The 16,315-nt window shown below is 42.0% G+C and overlaps 1 protein-coding gene across 10 annotated transcripts in view; it reads left to right on the forward strand.

Moving 5' to 3' along the window:
• The window catches only part of TANC1 (tetratricopeptide repeat, ankyrin repeat and coiled-coil containing 1), a 65,201-nt gene extending 48,890 nt beyond the window's left edge, over window positions 1-16,311 (forward strand). For all 10 annotated transcript variants that reach the window (XM_033064847.1, XM_033064848.1, XM_033064855.1 and 7 more), the window contains 14 exons: window positions 1,100-1,707; window positions 3,054-3,162; window positions 3,367-3,489; window positions 4,221-4,457; window positions 5,051-5,236; window positions 7,133-7,211; window positions 8,530-8,663; window positions 9,379-9,502; window positions 9,616-9,791; window positions 10,761-10,893; window positions 11,696-11,787; window positions 12,190-12,336; window positions 12,799-12,899; window positions 13,763-16,311. In XM_033064847.1, the coding sequence (XP_032920738.1) occupies window positions 1,100-1,707; window positions 3,054-3,162; window positions 3,367-3,489; window positions 4,221-4,457; window positions 5,051-5,236; window positions 7,133-7,211; window positions 8,530-8,663; window positions 9,379-9,502; window positions 9,616-9,791; window positions 10,761-10,893; window positions 11,696-11,787; window positions 12,190-12,336; window positions 12,799-12,899; window positions 13,763-15,125 (3,612 nt within the window). In that variant the 3' untranslated portion in view covers window positions 15,126-16,311. The remainder of the gene's footprint in view (window positions 1-1,099; window positions 1,708-3,053; window positions 3,163-3,366; window positions 3,490-4,220; window positions 4,458-5,050; window positions 5,237-7,132; window positions 7,212-8,529; window positions 8,664-9,378; window positions 9,503-9,615; window positions 9,792-10,760; window positions 10,894-11,695; window positions 11,788-12,189; window positions 12,337-12,798; window positions 12,900-13,762) is intronic.
• Window positions 16,312-16,315: the final 4 nt, after the last annotated feature.

The following is a 16,315-nucleotide window of genomic DNA, read 5'->3' on the forward strand; positions in this document are numbered from 1 at the left end:
ATAATACAAGGAATGATGAAATTTGGGTTTGTTCCTTGTACCTCAGGAGTGCAGTGCTAAGGTGCAGGTGTGCTGCAGTACAGCCTCTGAGAGTTTATTTCTTCTCTGCCTTCTTACCACTAGCACTCAGAGTGTTTAACTGGCTGAAGGTTTGTTTCTCAGCTAAATTTTTGAGTTTAAGAAGGGATTTCTGTAGCAGCGACTGTCCCCTCTCTGGAGACTGGAGAAGTGTGTCTTAAAGCATTTCACTAGTCTGAAAGTGTAGCTTTTTGAAATCCATTTAATTACATAAAGTGGAATAGAGTTCCTTTTTCTGTTGCGAAAGTCTGGAGATGTTTGTTAAACCTTCTTTCTAATACATGACTCTATGTAAGAAGCTTCTGATTCTTAAACTTTTATTTTAAAAATTTTAAAATAAAACTTTAGAAATTTTACTTTATGTATGAAGTTTAAGTTAGAAGTTGCAGAAATGTTTCCTTTAAATAAAGGTCTTTCGGAACTTTATTTATATAAACATAAAAGTAATCTGTATAACAGAAACATGAAAGTGTGCTCAGGGGAAGCTGCTGAAGTGTCTGTGCTGTACTTGGTACTTGTACCTTCAGGCACATGGGGCTGGGGATGTGTGCACAGCACCTTCCTGGTGCATTAGCACTGGAAGGTGAGTTGCTCTGGGGAGTCTTTATTCTCTTGTCATTTGTGATACTTCTAAATGAAACGTTCCTGCCTATTAAATCATTCTTTTTGCCTTCCCCTTTCCCTGGCCTATCTTAGGGTCCAATTCTGGTAACTGTTTTCCATTTCCTTAACTTTGAAGTGGTCATTTCTCATCCACTTCAATTGCTGAGTTTGGTCAGTGAAATATTTGAGACCTTCCTATGAGAAATTATAAAATGTGGGAATACTGGTGTTCCTTTTATGAGGAGGCAATATTTGCAAAACCATCTCAGGCATACTGAATTCCTTTTTAATCTGGTACTCAGTACAGAAGGGAAATGTAGCAGAGATGCATCATTGAGTTCTCAGTGCTGGAATACTGTAATATCTTTGATTTGATTTTTTATTTTTTTTTTTCTTTTTTCTCTTCTCTCCCTCACAGGAAGTGGTAAATTCACTACCATTTGTCCCAATATCCCTGGATAATTTTCCTGACAACAAAGGAATTCAGGATGATTTGAATGCTTACATTCAGCACAGAATTAATAACAGTCAGGAAATTATAAACAACATGTCTTTAAATGGAAAAGCTGATGCAGCTACAATTGGGAAAGTGAGTAACCACCTGATCATGAGAAGCCTGGGATCTTATCTCTATTTGAAACTCACTCTGGATCTTTTCCAAAAAGGTCATTTAGTAATCAAAAGTGCAAGCTACAAGGTTGTTCCTGTGTCTCTGTCAGAGCTGTACTTACTGCAGTGCAATATGAAGTTCATGACAAACTCTGCTTTTGAGCGAGCTCAGCCCATACTTAATGTGGCACTGGCATCCCTGCATCCCATGACAGATGACCAGATTTTCCAGGCTATTAATGCAGGACAAATAAACAGTGAACAACAGTGGGAAGACTTCAGCCAGAGGATGGAAGCCCTTTCCTGTTTCCTGATCAAAAGACGTGACAAAACACGCATGTTCTGCCATCCGTCCTTCAGGGAATGGCTTGTCTGGAGAGCAGAAGGTGAAAACACTGACTTCTTATGTGAGCCAAGGTAAATTAAAACTGCAGTAATTCATGTTCAAATAGCCAAAATTAGGTTTTTTATATTTGATTGCAGCAATTGGTGAGGGGAAAGAGTGATTTTAAAATACAAGTACACCTAATTTTTTCCAAAACAAAAACTTTTATATATATATAGAGGTAATGTGACTTAAGACTCAAAGTTTACAGTGTGTAATTGACTCTTTAGAAGTCAGAAGTTTGCATCTGACTTTGCTACCTTCATGGAGAAATTAGAGTGCTGTATTGTTATTAACACAGCAGAATTGTTGAGAATCCCCTGCACAGCACCTTGTCTATGTAATGTGGAGTGCAGGAATAGAAGGAACAGATCATCTGGGCTTTTTTTAAACGTAAAAATATTGAGATATTTTGTGCTGTAGTTACATCCTGCAGGCATTGTTTCAGTTTGTTCCAGCTCACTTTGTGTGACTTGGAGAGCGGAGTTGGTTGAGTTGGAGACAGTGGCTGTTACTGCCCATCATGTTCTCACAGTTGGCTCCCCAGATGTTTTTTCCCATGTTCCTTGGGGTTTGCAGCTTTTGGGTTTTACAAAAGAATAGATGATTCTGACATTTAAAATTATTACCAGCCCAAGACTTGTCTGAGCTTTCAAGTGGCTGTAACAGAACAGGTGTGGGTGGGACTGGGGGTTGCAGCCTAGTGGAGCCCTGGTCCCACCACAGGAACTCCCAGCACTTGGCCCAGCAGCAGTGGGGGCTGCCCGGGCCCAGGTAAAGCTTCTGATTGTGCAAAGTTCTGTTCAGAAATGTCTGAAGATGGAATGAGAAGTCCCTTCCCACACGTTCCCCCGTCTGAAGAGTCCAGCTAGCATATGGCTGGTTGCCCAGTTCCAGTGTGTGGTCTGATTAACAAATACTTTGTGATAACCTTGTTTCCTCAGGGTTGTGCTGCTCTCATTGTTTCCTAGAACACTGACCACCACTAATGTAGATGTAGAATTACTAAATACACATTTTTCTGTCAAATTTTGCAAGTATTCAGATCTTGTGCTTCTAAAAGGTTTGGCTTCTCTGTGTGATGTCTGCAGTTCCTGGCTCTGGGAATGCAAAAGGGAGCAGTGTGTAAACCACTTCAAAGCTGATACAACCCCCTGTGAGGGGACTGCACAGAGATAACTACCACCAGTGTTTCATCTTCAAAATTTTGCTGGTTTTCATTTTGCATTATTTCATTATGGAAAGAATTCTGTTCAGATGCGATGGTATATTTCAGTAGTCTGACACAGTTGAACTGTTATAACAGGCATGAAGATGTGTTAGAATATGTACTGAAATGCAGTTATAAAAGTGGTTTTCTCTTAATCCTTTTTGTTAGGAATGGACATGCTCTACTGGCTTTCATGTTTTCTCGACAGGAGGGAAAATTAAACCGCCAGCAAACTATGGAACTTGGCCATCATATCCTGAAAGCTCATATTTTCAAGGTAAAGCTTGCAGCTTAGTACACATTATGACCTATTTGTATGAATGCATCATAGAGATTCTCCTCTGAATAATTTGTTGGGAGCTTCCTCAAAATACTTGGTAGTGCTATAGATACAGATTTAATTTCTTTTTACACTGAGTTGTAGATGAAAATAGGATTTCTAATTCTATAGTGAGATTTCCTGTTCTGTCATTTCTGTCAGGGTCTCAGTAAAAGGACTGGAATTTCTTCTAGTCACCTGCAGGCCTTGTGGATTGGTTATAGCACTGATGGACTGTCTACAGCCCTGGCTTCCCTAAGAAACATCTACACACCCAACGTGAAGGTAAGAGCTTCAGCAGGGCTGCACAGCCAGCTGCCAGAAAAACACCTGGATCTGAACTCTTCTGTGACAAGCCTTCATGTACTTTTGTAAGCTATTTCTAAAGTTCAAAACAGTTTTCCTTGGTAGTATTGATGGAAAGAAGGGTTTTTCCTTTTTTCTTGTGTGGCTGGTGAGTGTGTGGGTGCATTTTTGGGGGTTAGATGTCCCATATGGCCTCGCTGGGCAGAGCTCAGGGCTCTTTGCTCTGTGGGAAGTTGTAAAAGGGGGAAATACTGTGAGAGGAAATTCTTTAAAACACCACAACTTCGCACTGTTATTTGAATTTCCAGATGATGGAAGGCAAAATCCAAGTCAGTCACTTGGAATTTGAGCCAACTGCTAAAGCTTTTGACTGGAAATTTGTCTGTACATAAACACACACCTGCATGCTCTGGCTGTTTGAGATTTTTTTTTTTATGCAACCTGATTCTCTCTTAATGGAGGTAGTTGCAGAGTAGTAGTGAGTATCAGGGGAGAGGTAAGTTTTCTCTTGGGAGTACAATGCTCAGTAATTCAGTAATATATTTACTAAAAGAATATTTTAAACTGGTATATTGGTATATATATGTTAAAGTTGATGTCTGCCAATAAAATCTGCATCAAAACTGGGGGGTAGCAAATGAATACCTGATCAAGATAGCAAATTCAGACAAATCTGAGGAAAACATTGTTTTGTTTAAATTAAATTTTAGGTGAGTCGGCTGCTGATTTTGGCAGGAGCGAATGTGAATTACAGGACTGAGGTATTGAATAATGCTCCAGTGCTGTGTGTTCAGTCACACCTTGGACACGAGGAAGTGGTGACTCTTTTATTGGAGTTTGGAGCTGCTATTGATGGAGCTTCAGAAAATGGGATGACAGCCCTTAGTTACGCAGCCGCTGCAGGTCACATGAACATCGTGTCCCTGCTGTGCAGAAAAGGGGCAAAGGTAAGCTGGTGCACAGAGATTGCCAAGCCTGCAACCAGAAGAGTCATACAAAGACCTAAAAAAGCTGTTACTTAAGTCAATAATTATCAGGCATAGCTTGAGGGGTGAGTCCAGACTTCATGAAGCATTTTGCTCGTGCTGCTGGTCACAACCCTCTGGCAGAGCCAGCTTTGGGTGCCCCTCACTGTGCACTTCAGTGACCTGTGGCCATCACCTTGTCAGTGACTGTTACTGAGAGATGTTGGAGCCCTCAAAGTGGAGGTCAGGGAGATCCCCAGCTCTCCTCACCCACCCTCTGGTCCCCTCAGAGCTGCTGGCTGTCCAGCAGGCTAAGAACAATCTCCTCTTGGCCAGCCCATGCTGACTGGTCCTGCTCACCTTGTCCTTCCTGTGTTTGGTGGTGCTCTCTGGGATTAGTTTTTCCATCCTTTCCCAGCTGCTCAGTGAGGCTGTTTGGCCTGCAGTTCCCCAGATGTTCCCCCTTGTCCTGGAAGTCAGGAGTGAGAGCTGCTCTCTCTGAGTGCTCTGAAGCATCTCCTCTCCACAGCCTTTCACTGTTCCTGTTAACCTCAGACATATCCTTTCCCCCTTAGGCTGACCTTGCTGACAAGAAGGGCCAGTGTGCTCTGGTCCATAGTGCACTGAGGGGGCACTGTGGGATCCTGGAGTTCCTGCTCAGCCTGGTTTGGGTGAGTCCCTCACGAGAGCAGGATTCACTGCGGAAGCGCCAGGCGCTGCAGCAAGCGCTCACAGCAGCGGCCAGCATGGGGCACTGCCAGGTGGGTTGGCAATTCAGGTACTTCAGAACGGTTTGAAATCATCAGAATTGTACAACAGTGCTTGCAGCTGTTTTTAGAAGAGGCTTGGAAAGAATTGTTGACACTTCTGATATTTCTCATAGTATGTATTAGCAGCTGGTTTAAATGCTCTAGCTGAGTATCTGATAGTATAGCTTGCCTCAGGATCTGTTTATATGTAATTTTCTGTCTACTTTCTCTTCTCTGTTCTTGGAAGTAGTCCTAAATCTCTAGCGGTGGTGATGATTTTCTGTGTCACTGATCCACCCAAGTATGTTTCTACTTCAGGTTGAATTTTTTCTTCCAAATTTCATTGCATGCAATCACACAGGCTTCAGTTTTTAGCTTGATGTATGTGTCAACTTATAGTCTTCAGCTCAGTGTCACTTTAGACAGAAATTTGGTAAGGAACACTAAAAATAAACACATGAGAAGTACTTTAAATGCTTTAGATATTTAGGTAATACAAGTATATCTTCTGTTCATTGGGAAAATAAACTGTAACCTTGATAGAAAAGTAATGGGTGAGTAAAGATCCTTGAATGAAGATCAGCTAGGCTAGGGGACTTAATTGTGTAGTAAGTGATGTACCAAAGAGGAAACAAAATCTCTTCAATAAAGGTGTTTCAATATTTACTTCTTGTAAATCTATTTTTAAATTGCTGTAAGATAAAGAGTCTGATATTTGAAGTTGTTTAGATGATCCAAAAGTACAAATGTCTATGTGCAGTTATTTATTATATTGTATATAAACCATTGCTGTCTTGCAATATAAACTTGAGGATTCTGAGCTATGGTTAACTTGGATGAATAGGTAATTCCTTCACTCTCATAAAAGTTCTTGTTTGCTGTCCAGTAATTAAATGAAAGCAGTCAAATCCTGAATATCAATAACAGAGATCACATTAATCATAAATACATACCTGAAATATGTCCGTCTGTCTCTATTTTTAAGACATTAAGAAGCTGTATTCTTAACTAGAAAGAAGATCTGTGTATTTCATTAATTTTAACAAATTATGTCCTAGCATTTTGAATTCTAGGATTTTCCATACAGTGTACGTGGGCAAGTGTCTGCAACAGTTTTCAGACAGCCTGAAAACACCCAGATCCTTTCACCTTTGCTGCCTTTGTTTTTGCCTGTAGCATCCCAGACTTTGTTAGTGTGATTCTCTTCACTCACCTGTTACTGCGGCCTCAGTGACCATGTGCCCCATTAGAAAATCTGTTTAAAACAGTAATTAGAAAAAGTTTTAATTTAATCTTTTAGCAGGTGGTTTCAAAACACAGATTTCCTTATTATAGTATAACAAGGAATACATGTAGTAGAAAGACAGCAAAACTTCATTTAAAGCTTATTTCAGCTTTAAAAATTACCCTTTATCAATATATGCTTAGACTATTCTGGGAAGAAATATAGAAAACCAGGTAAAATATAACCAACGTGGAAGGAAAAACCGAGGTATCACCATTTTACAAAATGTGTGCAAATACTCACATTTTTGCTCGCTTGTTTTAGATGATATGGAATTTCCTCACGGAACTGGGATGCTTTATTTTTGCCATTGTTTATTTTGATTATTCTGTTCTGTATAGGCCACATGGGAGCTCATTAAATCATATTCGTGCCAAATAGCAAATCCATGGAAGAGCAATGGGCTTTTTTTAAACTGTTTTCAGTAACATTCACTTGCCTTCAAGTCATTCTAAAATCCTACTGAATTTGTTTTGAGCAATACCGATTTTCTTTTCTATTGATTATTGCACTGAGAGAGAAGCACTCTCACTTGTTTTACATCTTTTGTCCCTTGCTGTAGCATACAAGTGACAAGTGCTGCTCCTGTGGCCCAGCACATTTGTGCTCTCTGTTTTTGGCAGGTGGTTCGTTACATCCTGACAGTTGAAAAGGACCATGACATGGACATCAATGACACTGATGGCTTGTGGGGAGAAACAGGTACTTCCTTCTTGTGTGTTTTGTAATTAGAGTTGCTAATTTAAGAATCAAGAGTTTTTAATCATACTTTTAAAATTTAATTTACTATAGTAAAAATAATGGAAAGTAGTAGATTTAATAATAAAATGCAGTTTATAAGTATAGTTTTAACTTACTGAATCTATTAATCTCAAGTATTGAAGAACTGTTTTACATTAAAAGTACTATAAATTACTTACTTTTGAAGTAAATGGAAAATTGTGGAAATAGAGTGCTTAAGTTTTAGTGTGGAATTTTATGGTATTCTCTGTCTGAGAACCTTTGTTTAAATATCAGTAGTTTTCAGGAAAAGCTGGGCCAAAGCCTCATTTGTTCTAATTAGGCAGTAGAAGAAAAGAGCTGCCTTTGGACATCTGGGGAGGGGCAGATTCAGTTTTTAAGGCAGACTGTAATGGGTGCACTGCAGTTCCCTGGTGTGCAGCTCCACTCCCTGGAACAGCCGAGGGTGTGGGGATGGTGCTCAGTGACCTCTCACACCCTGGAGAAGCAGATGTGCTGTAGATGTTCCTGCACCTCTACAAAGCCCTTGTTGCAAATCCAGTGAATTCCAGAAGCCATACGTCTGTTTCTAAATTAATTTTGTTCTTCAGTGTTTTCCTGTCAGTGATTGAAATCCTTGCATAATACATTGGGACTCTCACTGAGGAAGTGAACTCCTAAAAGGGGGATTTTTAAACAGGACTTACTGGTATCCTTAACAGTTATTTTTCAGTTGTTCAGCTCTAAACAGTTGTTATAACTGGAACACAGTGCATTTTCATCGACTGAGGAGGGAATGCGTAAGATAGTGCTAAAAAAGAAAAATTTACTTCTTCCTGCAGTGTTTGTAATTTCCTTTACTTTCAGTGTTCATTGGAATTAAAAAAAAATTCTATTTGATCATGTTTGAAAATGCTAAAAATTAGTAACAGGAAATTCATAATTTGACCCATTTTTTAGTAGAAAATTCAAGTTATTAGGCTTTAGAAACTGGAGGGACAAGTCCTTTGCTGATTCTTGCATAAGTCACACATGAACTCATTTCTAAACACTGTTGGCATGACTGGTGAGGCTTCAACACAAACAACAAAATTTAAATTACAAGTTCTTTTTAAAACACAATATGAGCAAAGTAGAAGAGGGGTGGAAGTCACGATGGGGACTTTTTTGTTCCTTTCAGCTTTCAGTAAGTGTCCCAGTGAAAAGCTGAAAGACTGGGGATTCAGAAACACAGGGGTGTTGTGATGTGTCCAAAGGGCAGGAGGCCAAGAGCTGGTGCTGATGGCAGTGCTCTCTCTAGCCCTGACAGCTGCGGCGGGCCGGGGGAAGCTGGACGTGTGCCGCTTGCTGCTCGCGCACGGAGCCGCCGTCACCAGAGGCAGCAGGAGAGGCGCGGCCCCGCTGCTCTGCGCCGTCCGGCAGGGACACTGGCAGGTCTGGCACAGCCCTGGGCACCCCTTGGGAGCTGGGCCCCGATTCCTCCCATCTCTGTCAATTTTCTAATACCCGTTTGCATCTGCTTCGGAGGGATGGGCTCAGAAGCTTCACTTCCAAACCCTTTGTACCCCTTGAAATAACTTAAAAATCATGTTGGCCTCACAAAGTCTTAGTTTTAATATACCTGAAAAATAATGTGAGTTAAAATATTTTCCTTCCTAGACCAAGATCAGAGGTGATTTCAGATCTTTTATGCTGCTGTGCAGAGAGAGAACCTTGGATTCAGAAGCCTTCCTCATGCTGGTCTCTCCTGTCAGGAGAAAGCCTTGAACTGCAGTCAGGGCTTGAGTTATGTAGAATTTCTCAGAGATTGCCATAAGTGCCACCTTAGACCTCCTTTTTAAAAGTTCATGATATTATGTCTGAAATCTCAATCTACCAATTCTCATAACATCACAGAATTGGTAAGACTGGAAAAGCTCTCCCAGACCATCAAGTCCAATTGTTCCCCAGTACTTCTGAGGCCACCAGTAACCCATGTCCTGAAGTCTTACACCCATGTGCCTTTTAAATCCCTTCAGGGATGTGGCCAGTGGGAATTCTGCCCTGGTGCCAGGGCTGGACAGCACTTTCTGAGAAGAAATTCTCATTTTCAATCTAACTCCCGCCTGGTGCAATGAATGTATTTTTAAACTGATATTTTCTGTTTCAGATTGCTAAACTTCTAGTGGAGCATGGGGCTGATGTGAATTTAAGTGACAAGCAAGGCCGGACACCATTGATGGTGGCTTCTTGTGAAGGACATCTGGGCACTGTGGAATTTCTCCTTTCTGAAGGTAGAAAATAAATAGTGCATTACAACTGCACCAGGGATTGCATCTGGGTGAGATAACCAATTTTTCCATTTAAACAGAGAATGTTCATAACGAAGTGTGTTTTCATTTTACAGGTGCAACTGTTTCATCTCTGGACAAGGAAGGACTGTCAGCTCTGAGCTGGGCATGTCTGAAAGGCCACAAGGAAGTGGTTCAGTATTTAGTAGAGAAAGGTGCAGCAACTGATCAGACAGACAAAAATGGACGAACACCCCTAGACTTGGCAGCTTTTTATGGGGATGCTGATATTGTAAGTATAACAAAACAAAAATTTTAAAAAAATTTATAAAAAATTTGAAATTTAGAAAAAATATTGCCTACCAAAATAGCAAATTCAGGGACGTAGCCAAGATGGTTACACTGCTCTCATCCTGACTGCTGTGAAAATGTTTGCTCAGGAAAGCATTTTCTAGATGAAGTAAAAGCCTGGAATTATGCTGCAAACCCACAGAGGTCTCTTCTCAGGGTTCTGGACAGTTGGTGCCTTCATAGAGGAAATACCTTAAGAAGAGGAAGGGCACACTCAGATCTGTATGGACAGATCCAAGAGGGCAGCAAGGAACTAGGCAGAGCACATGCAGCCTCTTGTGCTCACATCTGTGTTCCTGCAGCTCACATAGACAAGGTGTGTTTCAGGTGCTGCAGTACCTTGTCCCATTCAGCCTTTGTCTGAATTAACTTGAAATTGTAAATAAGCCCTCAGGTTCCAAAATGGCTTTGGTGGTTTTCAGACACTGTGTGTGTTTTTGTCTGTGACACTCGAGACTGCTGGAGAATGAGGGGTGTCCAGGCTCCTTCCTGTCCCTGCATTTGCTGTAGGTTATTGTCCTGGAGTGGTGCCAGCTCCGTTCCCTGGCCAGACCAGTCCCTTCAGTCTGTGCTCAGCCCCTGGACAGGCTGGGACAGGAACAGTGCCGGGGAAGAGGTCCTTGGGCAGGCCATGGGTTGTGGGGCCTGGCCATGGGCAGGACTGTTGATGCCTCTTCCCGTACAGGATCACTGCTGGTGGCCCTTGGGCAAGTAATGGCTGTGGGAAGGAATTGCTGCTTCCCTCCAGCCTGCCGAGCTGTGGTGCCTTCAGTGGGTTTTACGTTGTGGGTTGTACTCTGCAGCATGTGCTCAGTGTGTTTCAAAGATTACATGGTACCTTAAATATTGCAGTGGTCTGCCTTTCCTAGCAAAAGCCATGTTCCAAGGCACGTCTCATTTCTTCTCCCAGGTGCAGTATTTGGTGGAGAAAGGAGCAATGATCGAGCACGTGGACCACAGTGGCATGAGGCCGCTGGACAGAGCCATCGGCTGCCGCAACACCTCGGTCGTGGTCATGCTGCTGAGGAAGGGAGCTAAGCTGGGTCAGTGACTGCCTGCACCAGGCCCAGCAGCTGCCTTCTGCTCTGCCAGAACTAGTTATTTCTGTACACTAGATGAAATAACGCACCAGATTTTTGCAGGCTGTCTGGTTTGCAGATGTCTACCCAAGAGAAACAATCTCCTTTAGAGGCAGACATACAGGACTCACTTTAGAAGTGAGGAAACACAAGAACTTTTTTTCTGCTCCTTCTTTGATGTGTGCTGACTGTGAGGTCTGGAGGAGTCACTGGGTACTCTGCCTTAACATATTGCCTTAAGACAAGAAAATGATGATGGTGCTATTACTGATACATAATTAGGGCACTATTAATGATTTAGATTAAGAAGTTTTACTTTTAAATAACATTCTTCTAATAAACTATAGAACTGTGTATTTTTGCAAAGGTAAACAAAAAAAAGTAAGTCATGTATTACCAGTAGGTAAGCACATGGTGCAGTTGTGTATGTGATAATGACTGAATATGTAGTACCTTTGAATCACTATTTCATATTATTTGGGTAGTAATATGATCAAATACAGGTTCTTACTTAGGCCTGAATTTGTGATTTCTATACATTCCTTTAGAGGGGGGAAATGTATCAGACCATTTAGTACCTGGCTGCTGTGCAGGTGGTGGCATAGATGTATTTCAAATGTGTGCACCCTAATTATGATGATAATCGTACTATCAGTTGCATGTAGGTGGAATGTGTACTGAAGCAGGACCAGGCTTTCTGCTGTGGAAGACAGCAGAAACATACTTTCTTCCCTTTTGTAAGAGACCCTTAAAATTTAACTTGCAGGAAATGCAGCGTGGGCAATGGCCACCTCCAAACCCGATATTCTCCTGATTCTTCTGCAGAAACTCATGGAAGAAGGAAATACGCTGTATAAAGTAGGTAGATTTTTCATTTTTTCTTGCAGCATTGGACTTCTGCCTGAAGGTAGACTGAATTCAACTATATAATCTGATATATTACTGCTCTGTTTAAAACAAAACAGTACATTAATTTTTTCTGGTACTAATAGTACGTATTAGTGCAAGTATTATCCTCACCAGACACCATTAAACATTTGAGTTCAGGAGGAAACACAAACTCTGGTTAACATGCAGGCTCTCGCTGTGCTTGTCTGATAGTGTAGTTCATACTGTGTATATTTATTGAAAAATCTGTCTCTGTGTTTTTTACTTGAAAGGCATCTCTTGTTAGATGTCAAATATAAATACATGCTTTTTGGCAACAGTATTGCGATATTAAAAGTTTGTGAAAAACCTCTTGTTCCCTAATATTTGCAGAAAGGCAAGATGAGGGAAGCAGCACAGCGCTATCAGTACGCACTGAGGAAGTTCCCAAGGGAAGGATTTGGTGAGGAAATGAAAGCCTTCACTGAACTGAGAGTTTCATTATACCTGAACTTGTCACGATGTCGCCGCAAAACAAATGTAAGCTCTTGCTGTTAGTCTGCTACCTCTCTGGCACTGGAAATCTGAGACTTACATCCTACTGCGTTACTGGGGTTGTATGTGGACATCTTATCTGTGCTGGTTTATAATCCTTTTAACTATATCCTGGCCTTGGGCTTGACCATGTCAATAAATAAATGGTTTATTAGATGAGGGCGTGTTGCTGTGGGGGATCTATTACAGCTGGTCTTAACATCGTGCAGTTATTTTAGAATGATGAACTGCTGGATCTTTATGGTACTTTTAAAAGACTGAATGGAAAACACTGCTCCCACCTTTTGTTATCAAACGGCAACCCAGGTGCCATGGCTGTGCCCATATGTGCTCTTGCAGACTGGGGCAGGAGCCTCTGGCTGCGCTCCCAGAGCCCAAGCACGACCTGGGGCTGGCAGCTGGCTTTGACTGGCACTGTGTAACCAGCGTGTTTGATTCCTTTATTAGGATTTTGGTATGGCTGAAGAGTTTGCTACCAAAGCCTTGGATCTGAAGCCTAAGTGTTATGAAGCCTATTATGCCAGAGCAAGAGCCAAGAGGAACAGCAGGTACTTTTTGATTCTGTACATCTGTCTGCACAGATATTTTTTAACTTTCCCTTTTTAATAACTTGTTCTTTTCTGCTAGTTATATTTCAAATTTGCAAAGAAGAAATTATTTTTAGTGCACTGTACATCTGAACTATCAGATAAAGCTAACCACATCCAAATAGCAGTATTGAGTACTCTATTGAGTATTGAGGCAGTTTAAAAAGTCACAAATTCATTTGAAGAAGGATTATTTTAAGTGTAACATTGAATGGGTCTGCTGCTCCACATGACTCAGAAGATTGTGGCCAGCAGTGTACCACCCAACTCCAGCACTTCATTATTTATTGCCAAGTTTCTGATTTATTACTGGCTGCTTTGATAGGACAGAATATGATGAATCATTAGCAGCTGAAGACAAAAACAAGTGGAGAGAGGAGGAACTCTCTCTTCAGGTTGGAAGAATAAAAAACTACAGGGGTGTAGCTGAAGTACATGAAGAGATGCCTTTTTGATTCACCATGTCTTCTCTAAACATATCAATAAATGAAGCAGAGTTCAGCAGGTTCCCTATTCTGGAGGTAACTGCGGAGCTTGTGAGACCACATGTCACTTCCTAGTGTTCCCAGCAGAGAGGTCTCTTGGGGGTTTCTGCATGGGCTGTCAGGATACTTGAGAGAGGAGTTCAGGGTTGTGTCTGCACTCCCACTCTAGTTAAGAATTTCCTGAGGTGGAGAACTTCCAGTTCTAATTTGTCACCACCTGCAGCAGGAAGCAACTAATCAGGATATTTCACTGCATAGGTGGAGGTGGATTAGTAGTAGGCAATGCTGGGACTCAGATTTGCCACAGTTTTCATTGTTTACTTATTTCTTCCGAAACAGAAAACTCCTTGCTGCTCTCTCTGACCTACGGGAAGCCATTCAGCTGTGCCCCAGCAATCAGGAGATAAAACGTCTCCTGGCTCGGGTGGAAGAGGAATGCAAACAGTTCCAGAGAACACAGCAACAGAAGCATCAGTCTCCACAGCTACTTGAACAAACCAACAACTCTGATAATGACGAGGAGGGTATTGTACCAGGTGTGAATGATAATTTTAATCTTCAAGACAGGGAAGATGAGCTACCACACCCCAGTGAATCTGTTTCCCCTCCACAAAGGCTGCAGTGTTCCTCAGCTGCTTCATTATTTAGCAGGACCCTTCAAGAAGGTGTTCAGAAAGCTCAGTCTGTGTCCCCTCAAAGCAGAACAAGCAACAAGTACGTGAGAGAGCCAGGCTTGATCATGCAGCCAACAAAGCAGGCACAGATTGTAAAAACTAATCAGCATCTGAGCTCCATCCAGCCTGGATCTAAACCAGGAAGCAGTCAATGTAGCACTAAGACACAATCATCTTTGCAGCATCTTCCCCACAGTCCCTTGCCCATCCAGCACTCCAGAAGTCACCATGTGGATGGGACAAGCACATTGTCATCTGGAAGCATTTCCACAGATCCGCCTCCTGAACTGCACAATGAGAAGTTTGTGTCCAGCCAGTGTTCACATCCACAGCATCATGAGACTCTTTCTTCTCGTTCTTTTGCTACCAAATCTAAACCTGCTGACACATCAGCAGCCTCTGCTCCAGTGAATTTCAGTGACCCAAGGCAGCAAAGTCCTGGACCCAGTGGTGGCTCTTCTGGCTCTCCATCCAGTAGTGTGCTTCTTGCCAGCTCATCAAGCAGCTTCAGTTCAGCCAGCAGTTTGTCAGGCAGTGTTAAGGGGCTGGGCCCAGATGTTCGACTCAAGGAGACCAATGTGAGCCAAGCTCAGGGTACTGAGCACCGACCCCGCAACACCCCGTTTATGGGAATCATGGACAAGACTGCAAGGTTTCAGCAGCAAAACATGCAATCTAGTCGCACCTGGCACTCTCAGGCAGCAGATGGATTATCCACAAACGTTGCTTCTGCAGGCATTCAGCCCTCCACCCTGGAGCAGTTCTCAGTTAAACACTTCTCAACTAAAGGATCATCTACAGGTGCTGCCCTGGGAGAGGGCAGCCAGAGCAGCGTGCAAGCAAAAGAACGCGAGGAGCTCACATGCCAAATCCCTCCCCACTGTACAGACAGCAGATCACCCAGCCAAGGTTCTCATTTGTACCCCGATGCTGTAGCCAAACTGCCATCCCACAGCGCTCAGGACAGCCACCTCAGTCACGTCAGCACAGCAAAACCAAAGCGCTCGTTCATTGAATCAAATGTATAAATGCTGTTCTGTACAGTGACAGGCTAGACCTGGCTCACAGCATGGCAGGGTCTGACTGCTGTACAGAACACTGACTGCCCAGGCATGGCTGGGTCCCAGGGAGCAGTCTTCAACGGGATACAACCACTTCCAACTGTTCCTACCATCACAGGACAGTGACAGTAACTGGAATAACAAATTCATGTAGAAAGACTCAGTTAGGTTGACCTAGGAGCTTGAGTGGAGAAATCCTTTCCATTACTTACATGTTACCATTAAATAAGCGTCTCCTTTCACCTAGGGCTTCGGTCTTGGCTTTTGGTTCTCCTGCATCTCACACACAGTACTTGTGCCTCTCAAATGCTTACGTGCTGATGTCTCACAGCAGTGCTAAGGGCGATAAGCTGCTGCAGAATACTCAGAGCTGTACATGCATGCATTTTTAAAAATCAAATTATCACTTTTTTAGTGAGATCTAATTTGGGTTGCATGATGTACATTTAGGAAGCATAAATACTTTGTGTATGAGTAAACTATAAGCAGCCATACTTTGACATGTAAATATAACTATTTTTAGTAAATAGAAGAAATGAAATTAAATGAGTGACATTTGCATGTGTGTTGAGAGGCTTTGACCATATTGGTTATTGCACTGAAGAACACAATATTATGGCCTATTAACAATAATCGCACTTTATATAGGGTATCTAATCACCTTTGGGTGCTATCTTAAAGCAAAATGATTTATTGTTTATTTGTGAAAAGGTACAACAACAAAATGCTTAGTAAATGTTTTTATGGGAAAACCAAGAAACGGATGGGGTGGACGTGAAAGTTTGGGGAAAAACGTACGTGCAGTTGCATGACAGGATGAAGCTGAGAAGTTGGTTTTTTGAGGAAATGAGGGTTTTTATTGGCAAGAACATTCTGAAAATGAACTGCTGCAGTGACATTCCTATGAGTGCAATTCAATTGGAGTGCTCAGCTTTATGCTCTTCCCATCATGCTTGATTACAGTGTTCTGTGTACATTGTAAACAGCTGTACCCAGCTCTACACATCCTTCTGCAGTTTGCATCATTACACTTTAGCTTATTTATTATTTACTGTTTGATATTTTGTACAAGTCCTATATTAGTCTTGTCCTGTAGTTCTATTTTTGCACAGCTACTGTACTCTTTCCATACAAAATAAAGATTATTAATATATCTG

Source organism: Catharus ustulatus, chromosome 7 (assembly GCF_009819885.2).
Source record: "Catharus ustulatus isolate bCatUst1 chromosome 7, bCatUst1.pri.v2, whole genome shotgun sequence".
NCBI classification, from domain to species: Eukaryota; Metazoa; Chordata; class Aves; order Passeriformes; family Turdidae; genus Catharus; species Catharus ustulatus.